The following is a 17,962-nucleotide window of genomic DNA, read 5'->3' as shown; positions in this document are numbered from 1 at the left end:
TGTGTTGAATATGCTCACCAGTCAGAGTCCAAAAGCCTAGCCTGATCAAGGGACAAACTCACAGTCGCTTGATCGTTCATTGTTTATCCCAATATAAAACCATTTAATAACTGGTCGTAATAGCGGAGTTTCACTGTAATATTAATAAATAAAATGACACCAACGTTGTAGACGTCCATTTATAATTTTGTCAGAATTATTTACGGACATTAAAGTTTGGGGCAAGTTGACCAAACACTGGGGCGAGTTGGCAGTGGGCGAGTTGGCAGTGGGCGAGTTGGATTTGGGGCGACTTGACCAGCATTCGTTTTTACTATTTCCTTCAGCTCTTTTGACTTCTTCTTTTTTAAAGCATAGATTATATAATAACTTAGAATAACAGTTTATAACTATAAAATTATAATACTATAAAATTCCATATATTGATAATCTTACTCATGTAGGCCTAGACTATTGATATTACGCGAGCGTTCCGAGATGTCACATAAAATTTATGGAAATAATTCGGGAACTTAATTATTTTATGCCCGGAGTGAGGGGTATTGTAAACTGTAATTTATACTGGATAACTTTTTGTTGTTGTTTAGTTGTGTTTTGTCTAAAAACTGATGAAAACGAATTAAGTATGAGTTCTAAATATGGCCAGGTAGATAGACACGTTTCCGGTTGCTCACAAGTCCTTTACGGAAGCGTTAAAAAAATAGTATGAAGGAATTTACGAAAGCAGATTCACTATGGCTGCTTTGAATAAAGTTTCAAATGAAATGTCATTAGAAACTACAATTTTCTGCACACGTAATGTTGTATTGCATGTTCGTACCTTACCAACCGGAACACTGACAGAGTGACACAATTTTGCAGCTAAATTAAGACATATGATCCCAACACTATTGAAACAGAGCAATAGTCTGTTTCTTTTGGGTTTTTTACAAATTTGACAGTCGTCTGAATCACAACTCTAACAGTAACAGCGTTTCATTAAAAAAAAAAAACCCAAAAAACCCCTCAAGGTAGCGTAACCTTTGTCTAAACACTAAGTGTAAATAAATGTGGTAGCCCTAATCCATTTTGAAAAATCTGTTTTGTAAATATATATGTATGTATATATATATATATATCACGGAACATTTTGTTTCCAAAATCTTGATTAGCAAAATTTCTAGTCAGTTGAAAGTTGATTAGCAACTACTGTTTAATGTTGTATATATATATATACAACCGTGTCCGGTGTATCAGCACGTCCAGTGATTCAGCGCACTTGGTATTTTGCTTAAGTATGCTTAGGAAGTTGTCATGTTGTCAGTGTTTTTAACGAATTAAAGTTCAATTCCTTTTTCAATGGTTAATCAAGTATCAACATATTTATTGTTAAGGGTGCAATTAAAAAAATAGAATTATCAATAATTATATCATAATTTCAAAATAAATCATTCACCTGTTTTCGTGTATAAAAACGCGAAGTAGGTCATCCTTATTAATATTAATAATGTTAAAACCAGTCTAAAAACACCTTTCCCGCATTTTTAAAATTATAGTAAACAGTATAAATGTAATTATTTTTGTACGGTTATTTTTATTTAAACTGAAAAGGAAAACACAGACAAATGAAAACAAAACGAAAATGTTACACCTTAATTGACAGTCATTCCAGTTCACAATTGTCACACTGTTATAAAAAAATAAAAAGCGAAATAAGATCCACGTGTGTGCACAATCTACCTGAGAAAAATAAAATCCATGTAGGTATCTTAGCCATGCATGATAATGAACATGTATGCATCTGCAGTACTGTGCCACTCAAGAAAACAAGTCCGAAACTGATCATGAGATGGGTCATGTGTGATTGTTCATTTTCATAGTAATATTTTTAACAAGACAAAACAAAAAAGTATTAAAATAATTCTGAGACAATAGTGTAGAGTTTATGGGCTAAAAGTGAGGTCATGGGCGGTTTATAAATAGTGGGGTCAACGATCCACATCTACTGCATCGAATCACCGGACATGCAGATCGTTTTGGATATATTTACTACAGACATAAAACAATTTGTAGTGTATTTCAGATTATGCACTGCTTCATTGGTGAGAGACACATTTTATTAAGTATTTCACAGTGTTCACATAGAAAATGGTCCTTGAATGCTTAGGTGCGCCGATACACCAGACAGCACTATATATATATTTATTCCATCTTTTACATGGTCACTAGGTGGTAGGGATTAGCATAAACCTATATTATGACCTTTCTTCACAAATTTAGAACTGATACATTAATGTAAACAAGTTGCATATACATAACTGTTAGTAGTAGTTACAACAGCTATGTATTATTGAATATAAAGTAATCAGTTATGACACAGAATAATTGTTTTTTAATGGGATACCAACTTTTGATGTCCCAGATTTCTTTAGAATAATAAAAAGATATGGGAAGAATATTTGACATTTTGCAGTTAAAGTATGTGGAATTAAATCTATGCCAATCGGATCAACTTAAATGAAAAATGAATCCATTGTCATAAATGAAAGTATCAAGTGCATGTGCTGGGAAAATACCTTTTCCACATTGTCATCTTTTAATGTGACTAAAAGTCTGTACCACATTATTAACAGCTATGATAAATTACTTTCCTACCTTTAATTACTGATAGATTTTCCTCACATTTATGGGATGGTGCATATTATGAAAGATCCCTTGCTACTAACTAATACAAAATATATGTCAGAATTACCAAATGTTTGACATCCAATAGCCGGTGATTAATAAATCAGTATGCTCTAGTGATGTCAACCAAAATAATATTTTAACATCTTGGAACCTTTTACATCATGGTTATTTGAAAAATATATTACCCTTTTTATTTTTTCAGATTCTATCTTTCATGAGAAATTCTGTCATCTTTAAAGTGGGAAAATATGGTTCTCGGTCCTGGCATTGAAAAAACTGAGCGTCAGTTACGGGTAAAAAGTCGGCAGGGTACACGCATGCGTGTTGTGAGAGAGTTGTACCTAAGAGATGATGTACCTTGTGGGAGTCCACGATGTCTGGCTGACTGCAGACCATACTCAGGTAAATGATAATAATAATACAGAGATGAAATAAGACAATGGATCTACAAAGGTAAATGGATCCTGTGATCTATCATGCTTCAAGCCACGTGAGACTAGTAATCGCAGAGTCATATCCAACCAGTGATGTATAACTAGTATGTCACACTTTGGCCAGGTAATTCATGTATCGATTATATTTACAATTCTGTGAAATTTTATGTAATGTAATAATTGTATCATATTCTGCAGTGTTTTTAAAACTTAAAGTCACCCTGGCTTGAGTTTAGGTTAATACTGAATTTATCTCTTGTTTCAGATAAACTCTGCAAACTGCCTGATGATGTCACACACTATCTTGTCCCAGACTGCCAAGTTGCCAGGGATTATCTGGAGATACTAGAAGCACCTGAAGTACAAGGCATTATCCTCACTCAGACTGCTGTTAATTTTGTGAGTTGAACAATCAGATTTTGTCATCATGGTTATTTCATTATTCTCTGGATTTCCACAAGAGCAAGGAATGGGATGTAGCTTAGTGGTACCAAAATGTAAAGTTTGTTTTGTTTAATGACACCACTAGAGCACATTGATTAATTAATCATCCGCTATTCAGGGCCACTCGCCAAATTCACTAATTGCGATTTAAAAAAAAAAGAGGCAAATTTTATTTTAATTTGGCAAAATTATTTGATGTAGTGATTGATAAATTGTTGGAAAATAACTAGATTTCTGCCCTTTTTGAAATTTACTAGATGAGTTGGCTAAACATTTCTGCTGAACAAGAGAAAGCCCTGGTTATTGGGTGTCAATTTTTTTTTTTTTTATAAGTAGCAAGGGATCTTTTATATGTACTTTCCTACTGATAAAATAAGAAAATTTTAAATAATTGTTTTTGTTGTTGCTGATAAATACAAATAAAAATATGTACTCACAGGTGCAGTTTGAAGGGAGTAAGCGTCTGTTTATGCGTCTGAAGGACCTGGTGAATGATCAGAGAAAGGGGTCGGTTATCTTCAACAACGAGTTCCAGAAATACGCATACTGTGAGAGGGAACCAGGCGAGGCTTTCAACGAATGGCAGTGCAGGTAATGGAAATTAATACATACTAGATTTTTTCTGTAAAATTTCAAATGTAGTAAGTATATGTAACGTGAATTTATTCCAAGACTTTTGATATTAAGATATGGAGAGAAAATTGGCTTCAGATTTTATTGAATATACTATGTTTTTAATTGTAAAACTGAGTATTCTCAGATTCTAACAATAATAGTATTGATTCTCTCACACTATTTAAAGCATGTGTTTAAATAACCATATGTTAGATTTTTAGACATCAAATGCTGTAGTTTAAACTATGATGAGCTGTTGTTAAACATATATTCATTTCCTTTCTATCTAATACATGTAGAACACAGCATCCTTTTAATATTTAGCAATTTGATGCTATTTTCACAGCAGTGTCTGATTGTAATTGTTGTTATCCTCTTCATTACAGAAGCACCTATCAGACATGTTTGTGGTACTACAATCACCTAGCTGGTCAGATTCCAGTTGTCATGGTTACACAGAGTGAACAGGTATATTCCATTTTGCTATTGGAAGTTTTTCTACCTGATCTAAGTTTCACTGTCTATATCTAACTAGAGTCTTAACAAAAGAAAATGTAGTGCAGGGTAGGCTTCAAAAACCAGGTTTAAAAGAAGTCTTTTCTAACTGGAATATATATTCAGTGCTTGCACACTTGACAGATATTTCAAGACAGTATTCAGTTTTATTAGTGTTAAGGGGTCGGGACATACGTGGGTTCATTGGGCTATTTCTTGTACCAGCCAGTGCACCATGACTGGTATCAAATGCCATGATATGTGCTATCCTGTCTGTAGGATGGTGCATATAAAAGATCCCTTGCAATTAATGGAAAAATGTAACAGGTTTCCTCTCTAAGACTATATATGTAAAAATGACCAAATGTTTGACATCCAATAGCTGATGATTAATAAATTAATGTGCTCTAGTGGTGTTACTAAACAAAACAAACAAACCTTTTTTATTTTCATTAGTGTTAATTTCACTGCACAGTTGTCTTAGATGTCACCATGGAGCAGCCACATGTCTTTAAATCCATCACCAACATACATGTATATCACCATGTTCTCTTCAATGTGTATATTAGAAACATTTGTTTTATTAGGTCACCTGAACCAAAGGCTCAAGTAAACTATTGTAATCATTTTCGTGCATCATCCATCATCAGTTAGGCATAAACTTTTCACTGTTGCAATTTTTATTGAATGTTGGGTCCTGGGTTTCTGCCTAGGGACGGGTGAAGTTTTTACTAGAGTTGTATAGAGAAATTACATTCCTTCACAACTACTAGTCTAAAGAAAACTTCTATGACCCATTGACAGTGTTTCTGCCAGAAAGAAATTTTTGGGTATGGCGCGATGGAATTGAATCCAACTACAGTCTGGGGGACCTCCCCCATAAAGAAAATGGGTATGGGTTAGGGTTAGGGTTAAGAAAATCATACAGCAATGATAAGAGTAATTAATTTTGTCAAAAGGTTAACTTAAAAAAAACAATCTGCCCAAAAATTTGGGTATAGCACCATACCCATGTTACCCTCTGGCAGAAACCGTGATTGAGAAACAAAACATGTTTTTGGTCATTCTGACACACATACACACACACCACCACCACCACTCCACCATCCCTCGAAAATGGGTTTTATGTACTCCATGATTGTGGTAGGTGGGGGTCAACAATTTATTTGGGTGACTGTTTAGGCCCATGGGTCTGTTGTATCTGTTTCAGGCTGTTAAAGAGTACAGCAACAAGACACTGAATGTGTTTGTGATGCCCATGAAGGATTACCTGAATAGCTTTTGGTCGACCTTGACTGGTATCATAGATCTTTACGATTCGCTATCTGCAGCTCTTAAGACAAAAAATAAAGGTAGGTGTAAAGCTTTATAATGTGTTTTTTGGCAATATGGTAGCAGACCTTTGTTGCATTGTGATTTTCCTCAATGGTGGTGCAGCTAAGATGTATTGTTTTAACTGAATTTTAAGTTGGGTCATTTTGAAGTCTGTTGTGAAAACAGAGTTATTTGCTTTGAATTTTTTTTGCATTGTTTCAAGCAATTTTGAAAGTAAAACAAAAGTTAACAAGAGTACCATGAACTGTTTAATGCAAACCAGGGTATTTTGTTAAAACGATACACTATCTGTTTTGACATTGGTTTAGTGAAAATGCATAAATTATTTGCTGTGTGAATGTTGTAATATTTTTTAATGAAAACACATGTTCAGTGTTCATATGCATACCCGGTATTTGTAATCTTGATAAAGTTAACAATAATACATGTCAATGGCCTGATTGGATTACTAATATTCACAAAGTGAATGTGATTTATGTTGCATTCATTTGGCGCTTGTGAATATCGTGAATTCACAAGTTCCAAATTGTGAACCAACTTCATCAAGTAGAGATAATCTGCACTATCACCCCAATCTCACACACCCCAAATCATAATTGCTTGAATGATACGTGCTTGTTCCGACATTTTTTCATGAGTTGTGAAGACAGACAGAAAATCCTCTTGACAACTTGTGAATTGGGAAATATGATATTCATGACTTCTAATGAAGGCAGCAGAATATATCTGTTTTAATCACTTTCAGTGAGAACACAACAATAGTGTACCAAATCATCAGTTATTTAGTTTTTGTCTTTTCAGAGCGAGACTATGCCGGGTATTTACCAGTGGATGTGTTGGAAGCAGGTGTTAAGTCCGGCCGGTTTATCCGCGGAACTCTGAATGTGAATAAACACAGCGCCATGATGGAGGCCTTCGTGAAGAGATCAGAGTGGGTACAATGGTGTTAGTCTTCTCAGTGTTTGTACATACAGAAATCTGTTGATGTTTTTTGTGTGTGGTACCCGGTAGTTGTTTTGGTTTTTTTTAAATGATTTTGTTTTATTGTTTATACTTACATTAATTACTAGAATGTTTTTTTTTAATGTATGTTATTATTTATGTTTGTGTTTTATTAATTTTTGTTTTGCTTTGCAAAGTAAAAAGGCAAGATATAGGTATTACTTTAATAAAAAATTTTTTTTATTTAATTTATTTAACTATTTTGTTTTTAAGTTTTTTTATATTTTAAAACTTGCATTGAGATGAACATCTGTGGATGCAACTGTCAGCAAAACAAAATAAGTTTATGGTAGGCACTTCATTTATTATTCAGCAGAATTCTTATTTAAGTGTGTTTATTTAATTTTTGTCGACAGAAGTGACCTAAAAGACGAGACCGATTCTGATGTGTTGATCTCTGGTCAGTCATCACGTAACCGCGCGGTTCACGGAGACTTGGTGGTTGTAGAAGTCTTACCTCGCAGTCAGTGGAGGGGCCGGTCCATGGACATCAAGCAAGAAGAAGACACCTCTGGTAGTTTTAGAAAACTAATCGAATATCTTACAAATAAATAAACATTTACACTGATTGTAAAACATGTTTATCATGCACCATCAGTCACTTCATTGCTGTCTCATTGTAGGCATAAACAGTGGTTTTCTTAAGAATCTTTGGTGGAAAATATAAAACATATGGAAAATCTCCATAACATATCCTCAAGATTCACACGTATCCTGGAAAATCCTGGAAAGTGCTTTAAAAATGTTCACCCAGGAAAAATCTGTTAAACTTTTGGAAAGTCCTTGAATTTTTTATTTTTTTATTTATTAAAAGAGCAGCCATTCCTTTGTCAGTATGAAGATACAATTAAAATTGTGACATTTTATGTTAATGTATTGGTTTCTCTTTGTATTGGAAAATGTATATAAGAATTGTTTGTCATTTTCTCCGAATTTATCGATGTGTAACAGTCACAAATTGTATAAAATCGCATAGCGTAGCGAAGCGATTTTATACTACAGATGTGACTGCTATACATCAATAAATTCACAACAAAATGACAAACAATGCTTATAATTACAAACAGCACAATTTATTTAGTTAAAACTACACACAATTTATTTAGTTAAAACTACACACAATTTATTTAGTTAAAACTACACATAATTCATCAATCAATTCTTCCCATTATTTGTTTTATGTAATGACGTCCCATTTGATAGAATGATGTAATTTTCGGAGGTTTTTAGTTTAAAATCGCTTCATTACGTTATGCAATTTTATGCATTTTGTAACAACTGTACATCGATAAATTCATTAAGAAATGACAAACAGTTCTTATATAATTACAAACACAGGAGGGCATGCAGAGGGTGGGTTCCGGTGGTTGAAACCTCCGCTTGATCCAGCAAATTTTCTCCTTTTTTTTTTCAATACTTTTTTTCTGAGGAAGCATAAACTTTGCTAACCACAGTTTAGCCCCTCACCCTCTTCTAAAATATTTGGTTAAAATACCCATAAATCAGTTTCTAACGTCCTTTCCATTACCTGTTTTATGTAATGACATCCCAGCTGGCGTAATGACGTCATTTTCTGAGATTTATTGAAGGATAACATTAAGTTTTTCTTTGACGTCATCCATTCAGAATAGAGTAAATCGTATAACAGCAGAAATTTTGTAATTATACTGATATTGAATCCTCAATGAAATGCATGCACAAGTGAATGCCGGTTGGCAGACTTAAAGCAGTGATCGACAAATCCACTAATGCTTGGTCGCATCTTGTGAAAGTTTAGTATGGGCTAGTGAAAGTTATCAGTTGTGTTTACTATAATACATAGGACACAAGCCAAAGCTTTTGTGAGGACTAGTGACTTGCTTAAACAAGTGAATGATAGGAGGAGTTGCCAGATCGGGAAGAAAGGAGATGGAATTCGAAGGAGTGTGATAAAAAAAAAAATAATTAAAAAAATTGTGTTTACTATAATACATAGGGCACAAGCCAAAACTTTGGTGAGGACTAGTGATTAGTGACAAGTGAATGGTGGTCTGCAAGCTTAGAGCAATATTCAACAAATCCACTAGCCCTCAGTCTTGGCTATTCAATTTTTGGTCTGGGCTTGCGGAAATGATCAGTTGTGTTTACTATAATACATGATCACATGCAAAAGCTTCTGTGAGGACTAGTGACTTTCCTAAACATTTGGAGAACACAGTTTAAAGGGCCAAATTTGATTATATGAGTTATGATAATTACTCATTCGAGGCTGGTGCATTTTTAGTGTGGTTTAGTGGAAGTTATCAGTTGCATTTACTGTAATACTTGGGGCACAAGCCACAGCTTCTGTGAGGAATAGTAACTTTCTTAAACATTTGTCAAATACGGCTTAAAGGGCTTAAATTTGATTACATGATAATTACTTTACCTTGAATATTAGACAATTAATTTACGTTTGCATTAGGAGTAAAATCCGAAGATGCTGTCAGCCATGAGGAAGATGTTGGAGTGAAGGTGATGCCGACAGGAGTCGTGGTTGGAATTCTACAGAGGAACTGGAGAGACTACGTTGTCTCCTTCGCAGCCGACCAGGTACCCGAACACTGGATATATTTTATCATTGTTTGTTAGTTAACTCAAATAAGTATTATATTAAAGTGACATGCCTTAGTTGTTTAACATTAAGGCATATTTTTCACTATTAGTGCCATTTTTGATAATTGAAACCAGACAATTGTTGTTTTTTGAGTGTTTTTTTATGTGATTTTCTTTGCTTCTTTTTTTTATTTCCACCAGGGAAGTCAGATGAATACCAACCTGGCAGGCAAGGTTATTGTTATTCCCTGGGATTACCGGACTCCGAAAATACGCATCAGCACACGACAGGTGGAAAGTCTTCGAGATCAAAGGTACGTTGTTCTAAAAAACTAATTTGTGTCTGCAAATAGTCTGTCCCAGTCTCCACAAATGGTGTTATTTATCAGTAGCTTTATTTTGGATTAACGTCAAAAGAAATGGAAGTGTTCTATTTTTATGTGCAATTTTTTATTTTTTATTTAAGAAGTAAATAAAGTAGTAATACTTATAATATTTAATGAAAAGACATCTGCTCAGTGAAAAATAAAAATGTATTTTATAATTTAATTTTACAATGGAGATACCTACCAAGCATATCTCATGTCGTTGTTATTGTTAATCGGTCCCTAATAGTTGGAGATCCATTTTATTACTTTTAGAATTTTGTCAGCAACTAATTTATTTGACCTCATCATAATAAATATGGGGCTGGTTATTCAAACATTAGTTAGGTTAGCCAGTGCTTAAAAGAAATTTTCAAAACTAACAACTGAATCAATATAAATTATATATATTTAATTGAAAAAATATTGTTGAAACTTGATTTCGAATAACCAAAGATATCCATATACAACCAAATCTGAAGTTGATTTTGTATTTGTTCAAAAATAATTAAAATGAAAACATCAGACCAACCCTGGGTTAATTGAACTATGCTTTGAATAGCTGGGCCATGGATGAGAACTATGCATAGTTGATTTATAGTGAATCTTGCTGTTTGTTCATCCACAGGTTTATTGTGCGAATTGACTCGTGGGGAGTGGATTCCCAGTATCCAAACGGACACTTTGTCCGCAGTCTCGGTAAGATTGGTGACCTGGAGACAGAGATAGCTGCTTTACTGGTTGAGAATGACATCAGTGTCCCTCCTTTTACTGATGGCCAGGTCAGTGGCCAGTGTGTGTGTGTATGTGTGTGTATGTGTGTGTGTGTGTGTGTCTCTGTGTGGGTGAGTGTGTTTGTGTGTGTGTGTCTCTGTGTGGGTGTGTGTGTGTGTGTGTGTGGGTGTGTGTTTGTCCATCTCTCTGTCTGTATATAGGTAGTACTAAACCAAATAACTTCCAGCTGGGTCAAAGTTTGAGGTGCACCCAACTTTTGATAGAGAAGTGAACACCACAAGTCATGTGATTTGTCCTGTGAGTGTGTTGGTTGTAAAAACAATTAGTTTTATCTGGGCAAAAAATGAATGCAATTTTATTTCATCTAGTACCACTGTGTAAAGTAGCTTGTGCATGTATGGGGTACCTAACTACCCGTTATCTCAGAAATAAGCAGCTTGAACCCTAACTTTAAGGGTGAGGGGTGGTAGTATTTATATCCGTGGTGTTTATGTCGATTGATATGCTGCAGGTAGGAGTTTTAGCCACATGTTACTATTGTCATCTATGGGATTTTGATTTGGTAGTATACACCTGTGTGTGTGTGTGTGTGTGTGTGTGTGTGTGTGAGAGAGAGTGAGTGAGTGTGTGTGTTTGTGTGTGTGTGTGTGTGAGAGAGAGAGAGAGAGAAAGAGACAGACAGACAGATACATAGGAGGGGAGAAAGAGAGGAGGGGAGAGATGGGGTTAGAGAGAGAGAAACAGATACAGAGGAGGGGAGAAAGGGGAGGGGAGAGATGGGGTTAAAGAGTGAGAAACATATACAGAGGAGGGGAGAAAGAGGGGAGGGGAGAGATGGGGTTAGAGAGTGAGAAACAGATACAGAGGAGGGGAGAGATAGGGTTAGAGAGTGAGAAACAGATACAGAGGAGGGGAGAAAGAGGGGAGGGGAGAGATGGGGTTAGAGAGTGAGAAACAGATACAGAGGAGGGGAGAAAGAGGGGAGTGGAGAGATGGGGTTAGAGAGTGAGAAACAGATACAGAGGAGGGGAGAAAGAGGGGAGGCGAGAGATGGGGTTAGAGAGTGAGAAACAGATACAGAGGAGAGGAGAAAGAGGGGAGGGGAGAGATGGGGGTTAGAGAGTGAGAAACAGATACAGAGATGGGGAGAAAGAGTGGAGGGGAGAGATGGGGTTAGAGAGAGAGAAACAGATACAGAGGACGGGAGAGATGGGGTTAGAGAGAGAGAAACAGATACAGAGGAGAGGAGAGATGGGGTTAGAGAGAGAGAGAAACAGATGCAGAGGAGGGGAGAGATGGGGTTAGAGAGAGAGAAACAGATACAGAGGAGAGGAGTGATGGGGTTAGAGAGAGAGAGAAACAGATACAGAGGAGGGGAGAGATGGGGTTAGAGAGAGAGAAACAGATACAGAGGAGGGGAGAGATGGGGTTAGAGAGAGAGAAACAGATACAGAGGAGGGGAGAGATGGCATTAGAGAGAGAGAAACAGATACAGAGGAGGGGAGAGATGGGGTTAGAGAGTGAGAAATAGAGTGAATGAGACACAGATAGTTGGAGACAGAGGGAGAGAGAAGGGGTAAAGGGGGGGAGAGAGAGAGAGAGGATTGTGTGTGTGTGTGTGTGTGTGTGTGAAAAAGAAGCAGACGGGGAGAAGAGAGAGCTGGTAGAAAGAAGGATATAAACATAGAATAGAGATAAAAGCTGATGGACAATAGATAAAACACAAAGATATTGTCTAGCATGAATAGTGAGAAATTAATGGACAGACAGAAGCATATATAGTTGAGTTCTCAAAAATCTAGTGTTATTAAATCCAACATATATTTACATTATTAATAGAATGTTATTGGGTTTTTTTAAGCTGAAGGAACTACCAGCAGACACACCTGACAATCCCTGGCATATGGCCGACGAAGAAATCTGTTCTCGTTGTGATTTGAGAGATTCCCACCTCATCTTCAGTATCGACCCTAAAGGATGTGAGGATGTTGACGACACCCTGTCTGTCAGGTAATTCCCTTTATCCTATAACTTACTCATAATGTCCATGTCAAAACTCATTTGGTATTTATAGGATATTAAACGAGCTTCTATTTCGTATCATGTTTATGTCCCGAGTGAAATCATTTTCAGTTGTCACAAGCTTTTGCAAGTTACAATGAAAGTGATTTCTCGAGGGACATAAACATGATATGAAATGGTAGCTCGTTTAATATCTTATTTATTATCCATAATCAATCTTAATTTATATCACTCGACTCGTTTGGTTGACGTTCCTGTTTCGGTGTATAATGTCTCACTTTGCGTCACTTTGATATGTACCAAGATATTTTTTAACCACATGGGTAATAATTTGCATTATTATCCCAGCTAAAAAAATGTTTGCTGTTAATGGGTCATTTGTTTATTAGAATGTAATGTTTTGATATGATTTAGTTAAAATGGTTGATGTTGAACTATATTTGTGCTAATCGTGATGACATTACATATATTACTGATGGCGGCAACTTTAGAATTGTGATTTTAAAAGTGATATAGGATAAATAGAATTCACTACTCATGTTTTTAATATGTATAATATCAACCTCGTGTAGTTAATTGGTATTTGTCTTGCCAGAACCTAGACAAATAACAATTAACATAGAATTGGTTGATATTTTCCATATTGAAAAACACTGTTGACAGGGGTTTTTTTTTATTATTTCATAATATAAACAATTATGTTTGGCAAATATCCTTGGCCATCTTTAAAGGGACACGCCCTAGTTACGGCTAGTTGTTAACCATTATGGCGTTGTTTTTCGCTATTAAACCCATTTTTTCACAAATAAAATTGCACTTTACTTACATTTTATTATTTAGAATACACATTTCCATTCACCTGAAGTGCTTTTTGGTAATCCTGGTAATCCTGATGTTTGTAAAACCACCAAATGCATTTTTTGTATTTCTTAAAATGCAGTGCGCACTCGAGAAAAAACCGTTAAGCAAGCGAGGTCCAATCTATTTTTAGAGGGAATCTTCCTGTGTAAACGTCACAGACATTGGTATACCATGTGACCGTTATCATTTTGGTTCGGTTTGTTTTCTCGTGCACGGTTCGCGCAATCAACATCCGATTTGTTGTCGTTTGCTTGTTGTTCATTTGTGAGATATTTCTTCACAGTTCGTGAAAATTTTCAGTAACAATAAAGTTCAGACAAGTAAGTGTCTCAATACAAAACGTTACAAACCCTTAAAACCAATAATTTTGCTAAGTCTTACGATATCTGGAGAGGGGATACAACCAGAACAGAACAGTTGGAACATGTCTAGGAGAGGTGAAAGGAACGCACCCCAAGTCTGTGAAATTTGTCGTGACGTAGGCATTGTTGTGCTTCGAGCAACATCTACCAGTGACATCAGAGTACTAACTTTCGAAATTATTTCAAGCAATTGGGACATGGGGATTCCCATGGTATTTATCGATATAAAACCTGCTTTTTCACTCCATTTGATAAAAACGTGATTTAAGTGTGTTACAGGTTTGTAGATTAACCAAATTATAATTTATTTTCGCTGGATGGAACTAGGGTGTGCGGCTTTAAAACATGCTTTTGCTTGTTGAATGCATTTTGAAGCAAGTCATTTTGCAACATACACTTATGTAGTATTCTCTGTCTCAGTTAAAATATATTACTTCTTGAAGAAGAAAAAAAAGGATAAACATTGTATCATTTCTAATTTCAAAGAATTACAAATATATTTTCTTCTATATTTAGGGGCCACAATATATAATTGTTATAACTTGAGATGTCAGTTTTCAGCCACCCTTCTCCATATAATAGATTGAAGTTTATATAAAAAAAAATAAACGACACCTTTATTTAAGTATAGTTTAGTTTTTTTTAGCTTTTAAAAGATCTTTTCAGCTTTTATTTTTAAATTGGTATTGCATTCCTGTGTCATTAATTTCAGGAAGCTTCCCAATGGTAATTATGAACTTGGAGTTCACATAGCTGACGTGACTCACTTCGTGAAGCCAGGATCGCTGTCAGACATGGAGGCGAGATCGCGGGCTACGTCTGTGTACCTCGCCGACCGCAGATACGACATGCTTCCAGCCGTGCTCAGTGCCAATCTGTGTTCTCTCGTCAGTGGAGTCGACAGGTGGGGTAGTTGGTCTCTCGTAAAGTTAAAGTTTGTTTTATTTAACGATATCACTAGAGCACATTGATATATTAAAGTGACAGATCCTAGTTTTTAAACACTGAGACCTAGTTTTTACCATTAGAGCCATTTTTGATAACTGAAATTAAACATTACTTTAGATTGTATTGTTTAGCCTGTTCATTACCGTACATCTGAAGCATTTGTGGTCATCGTGGTGTTTCTAATACCACAGAATGCATTTTTCATAGTTTTTAAAAACACATGTCTCAGAGAAGTAACGATTTTGAAGACTAGTTCCAGTCTACTTTTTAAGAGTATTTCCCTATTTTAGCTTCACAGACTCTTTGTCTTACTATGTAGTAACTTTATCATAATGTATTACAGGTGTGGAGATATTTCACCATTTTAGTGTCATAGACTCTTGTTTTACTATGTTGTAACTTTATCATAATGTGTTACAGGTGTGGAGATATTTCACCATTTTAGTGTCATAGACTCTTGTTTTACTATGTAGTAACTTTATCATAATGTGTTACAGGTGTGGAGATATTTCCCCATTTTAGTGTCATAGACTCTTGTTTTACTATGTAGTAACTTTATCATAATGTGTTACAGGTGTGGAGATATTTCACCATTTTAGTGTCATAGACTCTAGTTTTACTATGTTGTAACTTTATCATAATGTGTTACAGGTGTGGAGATATTTCCCCATTTTAGCTTCACAGATTTTTGTTTTACTATGTTGTAACTTTATCATAATGTGTTACAGGTGTGTAGATTAACCAAACTTAGTGCCCATGTTTTACGGGTTAAAACTAGTGTCTGCAATTTTTTCATCATAGATAATTAAAAAATTGTTTGTTAATTTGTAATTAGTAATACTGGTATAATATGGATGCTTAAGCAAAAAATCTTGGAATTTCACAGTCTGAAATTTTATTTGTTTGTTTCAGATATACCGTCAATGTGATACTGGAGTTATCACCCAGTTACTTATATTACATTTATTTGTTTCGATATGCAGTCAGTGTGGTATGGGAGTTATCACCCAGTTACTTATATTATAATTATTTGTTTGTTTCAGATATGCCTTCAGTGTGATATGGGAGTTATCACTCATTTACTTGTATTATAGTTGTTTGTTTCAGATATGCCTTCAGTGTGATATGGGAGTTATCACCCAGTTACTTATATTATATTTGTTTGTTTCAGATATGCCATCAGTGGGATATGGGAGTTATCACCCAGTTACTTCTATTATATTTGTTTGTTTCAGATATGCAGTCAGTGTGGTATGGGAGTTATCACCCAGTTACTTGTATTATATTTGTTTGTTTCAGATATGCAGTCAGTGTGGTATGGGAGTTATCACCCAGTTACTTATATTATATTTGTTTGTTTCAGATATGCCTTCAGTGTGATATGGGAGTTATCACTCAGTTACTTGTATTATAGTTGTTTGTTTCAGATATGCCTTCAGTGTGATATGGGAGTTATCACCCAGTTACTTATATTATATTTCTTTGTTTCAGATATGCCGTCAGTGGGATATGGGAGTTATCACCCAGTTACTTGTATTATATTTGTTTGTTTCAGATATGCAGTCAGTGTGATATGGGAGTTATCACCCAGTTACTTGTATTATATTTGTTTGTTTCAGATATACCGTCAGTGTGATATGGGAGTTATCACTCAGTTACTTATATTATATTTGTTTGTTTCAGATATGCCTTCAGTGTGATATGGGAGTTATCACCCAGTTACTTATATTTGTTTGTTTCAGATATACCGTCAGTGTGATATGGGAGTTATCACTCAGTTACTTATATTATATTTGTTTGTTTCAGATATGCCTTCAGTGTGATATGGGAGTTATCACCCAGTTACTTCTATTATATTTGTTTGTTTCAGATATGCAGTCAGTGTGATATGGGAGTTATCACCCAGTTACTTCTATTATATTTGTTTGTTTCAGATATGCCGTCAGTGTGATATGGGAGTTATCACCCAGTTACTTATATTATATTTGTTTGTTTCAGATATGCCTTCAGTGTGATATGGGAGTTATCACCCAGTTACTTATATTATATTTGTTTGTTTCAGATATGTCTTCAGTGGGATATGGGAGATATCACCCAGTTACTTATATTATATTTGTTTGTTTCAGATATGCCGTCAGTGTGATATGGGAGTTATCACCCAGTTACTTATATTATATTTTTTTGTTTCAGATATGCCGTCAGTGTGATATGAGAGTTATCACCCAGTTACTTATATTAAATTTGTTTGTTTCAGATATGCCGTCAGTGTGATATGGGAGATATCACCCAATTACGAGGTTCTACAAGTTCAGTACAAACGTTCAGTGATCAGGTCTCAGTACAAATTATATTATGAGGCAAGTCCTGCACACTGTTAGTCTATTGTCTAGATAATTATGTACATTGTTTCATTAAACAAATCTGCTAATACTTGTACTTTAACAGTAAAGTGTGACTGAATGCTCAGACGTAGAGTGTAGATTCAAGTACATGCAGTTTAATATGAGTTCAGATTCTTAAAGTTTTAAAAACACAAGTGCCAGATATCTAACTCTTCTCATTTGTTGACAATATTCATTTTATCTGGCTTACACTTGTATAATTGGACACCACATCTGTTTATTTGTCAGGGGACATGATCTAGCTCGGTCGGTAGAGTTTTTACCTGAGGTCCTTTCGTCGTAGGATCAAAAGACCTTGGTGGACCCATGTTCAGATTTTCCATCCAGTGCCTCACAACTGGTATATAAAAAGTCATAGTTAGAAAGTCAAGTGACGTTTGTTATTGTTGTTATGTGATTCTGTTGTTTAACCCTTTCACTGGCAGCTTGCTCAAGCGATCCATGACGGGATGTCTGATACAGAGGTGATCTCCAACATTCCAGAGCTGGCGAATCTCTCAACAGATAAACAACAACAGAGGTATGTTACCATGGTGATAGTTTATTAATCCCCTTCCCGGACAATCGAGGCGACTATAGGGTTTGCCACTGTCTTTCTGTCTGTCTGTCTTACATATAATTTTCCACTCTTTTTTATTTTTTTGTACATAGCTTTATCATGTATAGTTATAGATTAAGTTTGAGTTTACAAGCATTTACCC

The 17,962-nt window shown here is 35.3% G+C and overlaps 1 protein-coding gene across 1 annotated transcript in view; it reads left to right on the top strand.

The window, feature by feature from the left end:
* The first annotated feature begins 732 nt into the window (after window positions 1-732).
* LOC121385821 (DIS3-like exonuclease 1) overlaps window positions 733-17,962 on the top strand; it is a 35,938-nt gene continuing 18,708 nt past the window's right edge. Inside the window, 15 exon segments of the mRNA XM_041516612.1 lie at window positions 733-1,010; window positions 2,870-3,069; window positions 3,367-3,500; window positions 3,985-4,136; window positions 4,547-4,628; window positions 5,866-6,007; window positions 6,792-6,921; window positions 7,349-7,506; window positions 9,436-9,563; window positions 9,768-9,880; window positions 10,560-10,713; window positions 12,528-12,676; window positions 14,624-14,815; window positions 17,114-17,216; window positions 17,687-17,781. Of these exon segments, the coding sequence (XP_041372546.1) occupies window positions 2,916-3,069; window positions 3,367-3,500; window positions 3,985-4,136; window positions 4,547-4,628; window positions 5,866-6,007; window positions 6,792-6,921; window positions 7,349-7,506; window positions 9,436-9,563; window positions 9,768-9,880; window positions 10,560-10,713; window positions 12,528-12,676; window positions 14,624-14,815; window positions 17,114-17,216; window positions 17,687-17,781 (1,886 nt within the window). The 5' untranslated portion in view covers window positions 733-1,010; window positions 2,870-2,915.

Source organism: Gigantopelta aegis, chromosome 2 (assembly GCF_016097555.1).
Source record: "Gigantopelta aegis isolate Gae_Host chromosome 2, Gae_host_genome, whole genome shotgun sequence".
Lineage (NCBI taxonomy): Eukaryota > Metazoa > Mollusca > Gastropoda > Neomphalida > Peltospiridae > Gigantopelta > Gigantopelta aegis.
This window is presented reverse-complemented; position numbering and strand designations above follow the sequence as displayed.